Here is a 4013-nt window from a genome sequence, read left to right on the forward strand (position 1 = left end):
TGCTTGGTGGCTTTACCACTTACCTGTGTTTCAGCTTTGTGTGAGCATGAATAATTGGATTGCTCATGTCCTCTGCAAAGGAGTATTTGCTTTTCCCATGGTATTCCATTTCCCTTCCTTCCTGGGTGCCTCTGCCAGCTGGAGGGAACCAAACAGCTTCCCTGCTTTGTGTGAACTCACAAAAGGAAGTTGGTTCTTTTTCCAGTCATGTATGGAAACAGCTCCTTCTCCCTGGTAGATGCAGGAGGAAGTATCCATAAAGATCTGAGCTTTGCTGCTTGTGTTTGAGCTCAGTGGGGAAGCTCTTCTGGGAGTTTCCATCAGTACTAGAGGCCGTTTGGAATCAGGGAATGGTTTGGGTTGGAAGGAGCTTAAAGATCACCCAGTCCCATGGGCAGGGACACCTTCCACCAGCCCAGGTGGCTCCAAACCCCATCCAACCTGCCCTGGGACAGCCATGGGGCTGCAGGGAATATTCCACTGGCTTTGGGAGGTGGCTGTGATCAGAGCAAAGGTTCTGCACAGGAGCTCCTGAGGACTAAAACCCTTCCTGCCCTGTGCTCTGCAGGTTTGGGATGTACATTCCCTTCCTTCAGCTGAACTGTGACCTTCGCAAGACAGGGCTGTTCTCCCAGGTGGCCAACATTGGCCCCAGGGACACTGCAGAGGTGAGTCCCAGGGGCAGAGACTACCTGACAGTGCTGAAGGAGACGTGGAAGCAGCACACGAGGCAGATGTATGGGGTGGAGGCCATGCCCACCCACGCCTGCTGCCTCTCCCCCGACCTCATCCGCAACGAGGTGGAGTACCTCAAGATGGACTTCAACTGGAGGATGAAGGAGGTGCTGGTGAGCTCCATGCTCAGTGCCTACTACGTGGCCTTCGTGCCTGTCTGGTTTGTGAAGGTGAGCAAAGGCCAGTGCTGCTCCCTCAGCCCACGCTCTGGCTGGGGTGGCACTGGGCTGTGGTGGCACTGTGAAGCAGGACAGACCTTACTGAAGCTCCTAATGTGTTGTACAGTGAGATAAGGAACACTTGCACAATGCTTTCAGACACAAGGTGTGTTTCTCTGGGGTGTCCTGTGCAGGGCGAAGAGTTGGACTCAATGGTCCTTGTGGGATCCAACTGAATTTTCTGTGATAAATGTCTTGTAGTAAACGTCAGACCTCAGGGATGAGGTTGGATGGGGCCTTGGGCAACCTGCTCTGGTGGGAGATGTCCTGCCCATGGCAGGGAGTTGGGACTAGATGATCTCTAAGGTCCATTCCAACCCCTTTAGAAGCTTTGAAGCTATGAGCCTGTCCCCTTCACGAGGGGCTGGGGGGACACCACCATCAACTGAGCATAGGGAGCACCAGGAGCTGTGTCCCTGCTTTTGGTGATGAGAGCACAAACGTTTTGCAGGAGTTCTACATCAGTCACCCTGTGTGGGAACTTCCTTTCCAAGCAGGATGAGTAGCTACGTGCCAAGCCCTTGTTTTACCTGCCTGAGTGCTTTGTGTTTTGCTGCCTTTGACAGCTGAGGCTGTCCAGACATGTCACACAATCAGAACCACAGCATGTTAAAGGGTTGGAATGGACCTTAGAGATCATCCAGTCCCAACCCCCTGCCCTGGGCAGGGACACCTCCCATCAGAGCAGGTTGCTCAAGGCTTTATCCAACCTGGAATGAACACTGCCAGGGTTGAGGCAGCCACAGCCTCCCTGGGCAACCTGTGCCAGTGTGTCACCACCCTCAGAGGGAAAAATTTCATCCTAATATCTCATCTACAACATCCAAACACATCATCACACGTTCTTGTCCCCCCACAGAACACTCAGTACTACGACAAACGTTGGTCCTGTGAGCTCTTCCTGCTGGTTTCCATCAGCACCTCCGTGATCCTGATGCAGTACCTCTTACCTGCTCGTTACTGTGACCTGCTGCACAAAGCTGCAGCTCACCTGGGCTGCTGGCAGAAGGTGGATCCAGCCCTCTGCTCCAACGTGCTGCAGCATCAGTAAGGAATTCTCTGCTGGGGGGAGGGCTGGAGTTGTCTCTTGGCTCACACGGTGCTGAGAGAGGCTGAGCAGGGAGCTCAGCCTTAAAAATAGACAGCAGAAATGAGAGCTGAGCTGTTGGCTGACACATCTGTCAGCACAGTCACTCTCAGCACTGTCCACTGCCAAGCTCAGCAAGCAGAGCTGCTCTTTGGCAAGGTGCCTGAGGCTCCTGGCCACAGGTAGCTGCTGTTTGTTACTGCTGTGGGGACACCTCAGCAGGCCAAGTTTCTCTCCCAGCTCCTACCTGCTCCTGGGTGGTGGTGGGGAGGGCAGCAGACCCCAGAGGTGGGACTGAGAGTGCTGTGTTCCTTCCTGCAGGTGGACAGAGGAGTGCATGTGGCCACAGGGAGTGTTGGTGAAACACAGCAAGAATGTGTACAAAGCTGTGGGGCATTACAACGTGGCTGTGCCCTCCGACGTCTCCCACTTCCGATTCCACGTAAGGTCACATCTCCCTCCTGGGCTCACAGTCCTGATCACCTGCTGGAGCTCTCCAGGGGAATTGCTGCCCAGGGTGGGGGGTTCAGTGGGATTCTCAGCCCTGTGCTGCCAGAATGTACTCTGTCCACACAGAGTCAATCAGGCTGGAAAAGATCTCTGAGATCAAGTCCAACCTGTGACCTAACACCACTGTCAGCTAAACCAGAGCACTGAGTGCCATGTCCAGTCTGTCCTTAAACACCTCCAGGGATGGTGACTCCACCACCTCCCTGGGCAGCACATTTCACTGTCTAATCATCCTTTCTGTCAAGGAATTCTTCCTAATGTCCAACCTGAAGTTCCCCTGGCACAGCTTGAGGCTGTTTCCTCTTGTCCTGCCACTTACTACGTGGGACAAGAGGTCCAGAGACCTTCATGGATAAACATATCCAGAGAGAAATCCCAGAGTAATCCTCCCAGGCCTCTACCTCACACATCCCATCAACCACACCCCTCAAATCTTCTACCCTTGCTTCATGCCTTACTCTCTCCTCTCCCACAGTTCTTTTTCAGCAAACCACTGCGAATCCTCAACATCCTGATCCTGCTGGAAGGAGCTGTCATCTTTTACCAGCTTTACTCACTGATTTCCTCAGAGAAGTGGCACCAGACTATCTCTCTGGCTCTGATCCTCTTCAGCAATTACTATGCCTTCTTCAAGCTGCTGCGTGACCGTCTGGTGCTGGGCAAAGCCTACTCATATGCTGCCAGCAGGGACTCAGAGCAGAAGTTGAATTAAAACCATTGCACTGATGCTCAGCTTATTACAGAACAAACAGAACAAGAAAACCCTCAGAGCTTTGTATTTTTGTTACCACTGCTTTTTCTTTTATTTTTTTTTGGTTTGGTTTTTGTTGGTATTTTTTTTTGGTCGTTTCTTTGATAACGGATGTAATTAAAAGGAAAAAAAACAACATATTTTTTTACTCCCAACAAGTATGGTCGTTGTGTGTTTGTTGTTTGGTTAAGGGACACAAGGTTTTTGTGGTGGTTGGGTGTGAGGAGGGATTTGGGAAATGATGAGCTTTGAGAGGTGCAAACAGTGATGGATTTGGAAGGGGAAGAGGAGAGTTACAGGTATGTCAAAGCTCCCAACATCCCATTTAGGTTCCTTTAGGAGAGGGTGAACCCTCACACCCTCCTTTTGGGGACCCCAGAGTTGCTCCTGTACCCCCAGTGCTCTGTGGCTGTAGGTAAAGGTGTTGTACCTCTAAACTGGGGAGGTTCAATTGCTGCACCCCCAAGTTGCAGCCCCTGATTTGAGCTCTGCAGGGCTGCGAGTGGTCCCAGTGTGGATGGGGGGACTGGGGGGGACGGAGGAACTGGGGGGGATTTTGGGGAGCTCCAGCTGCTCCTCTGACATTTTACCAGTGGGTTAGGTGTTCCTCCTTCACCTCCTGCCTGTCGGCTCTGCCCCTGGGAGGGTCTCGGGGGGTCTTGGAGGATCCTGGGAGTGTTCTGGAGGGTCTCAGAGGGTCCTAGGAGGGTCC

The 4013-nt window shown here is 52.6% G+C and overlaps 1 protein-coding gene across 1 annotated transcript in view; it reads left to right on the forward strand.

The window, feature by feature from the left end:
- The window catches only part of TMEM39B (transmembrane protein 39B), a 6210-nt gene extending 2850 nt beyond the window's left edge, over nucleotides 1–3360 (forward strand). Inside the window, exons 5-8 of the mRNA XM_009075667.1 lie at nucleotides 569–905; nucleotides 1813–2000; nucleotides 2362–2482; nucleotides 3026–3360. Coding sequence (XP_009073915.1) covers nucleotides 569–905; nucleotides 1813–2000; nucleotides 2362–2482; nucleotides 3026–3262 — 883 coding nt within the window. The 3' untranslated portion in view covers nucleotides 3263–3360. The remainder of the gene's footprint in view (nucleotides 1–568; nucleotides 906–1812; nucleotides 2001–2361; nucleotides 2483–3025) is intronic.
- The last annotated feature ends 653 nt before the right edge of the window (nucleotides 3361–4013 follow it).

Source organism: Acanthisitta chloris, unplaced genomic scaffold (genome assembly GCF_000695815.1).
Source record: "Acanthisitta chloris isolate BGI_N310 unplaced genomic scaffold, ASM69581v1 scaffold6035, whole genome shotgun sequence".
NCBI lineage: Eukaryota > Metazoa > Chordata > Aves > Passeriformes > Acanthisittidae > Acanthisitta > Acanthisitta chloris.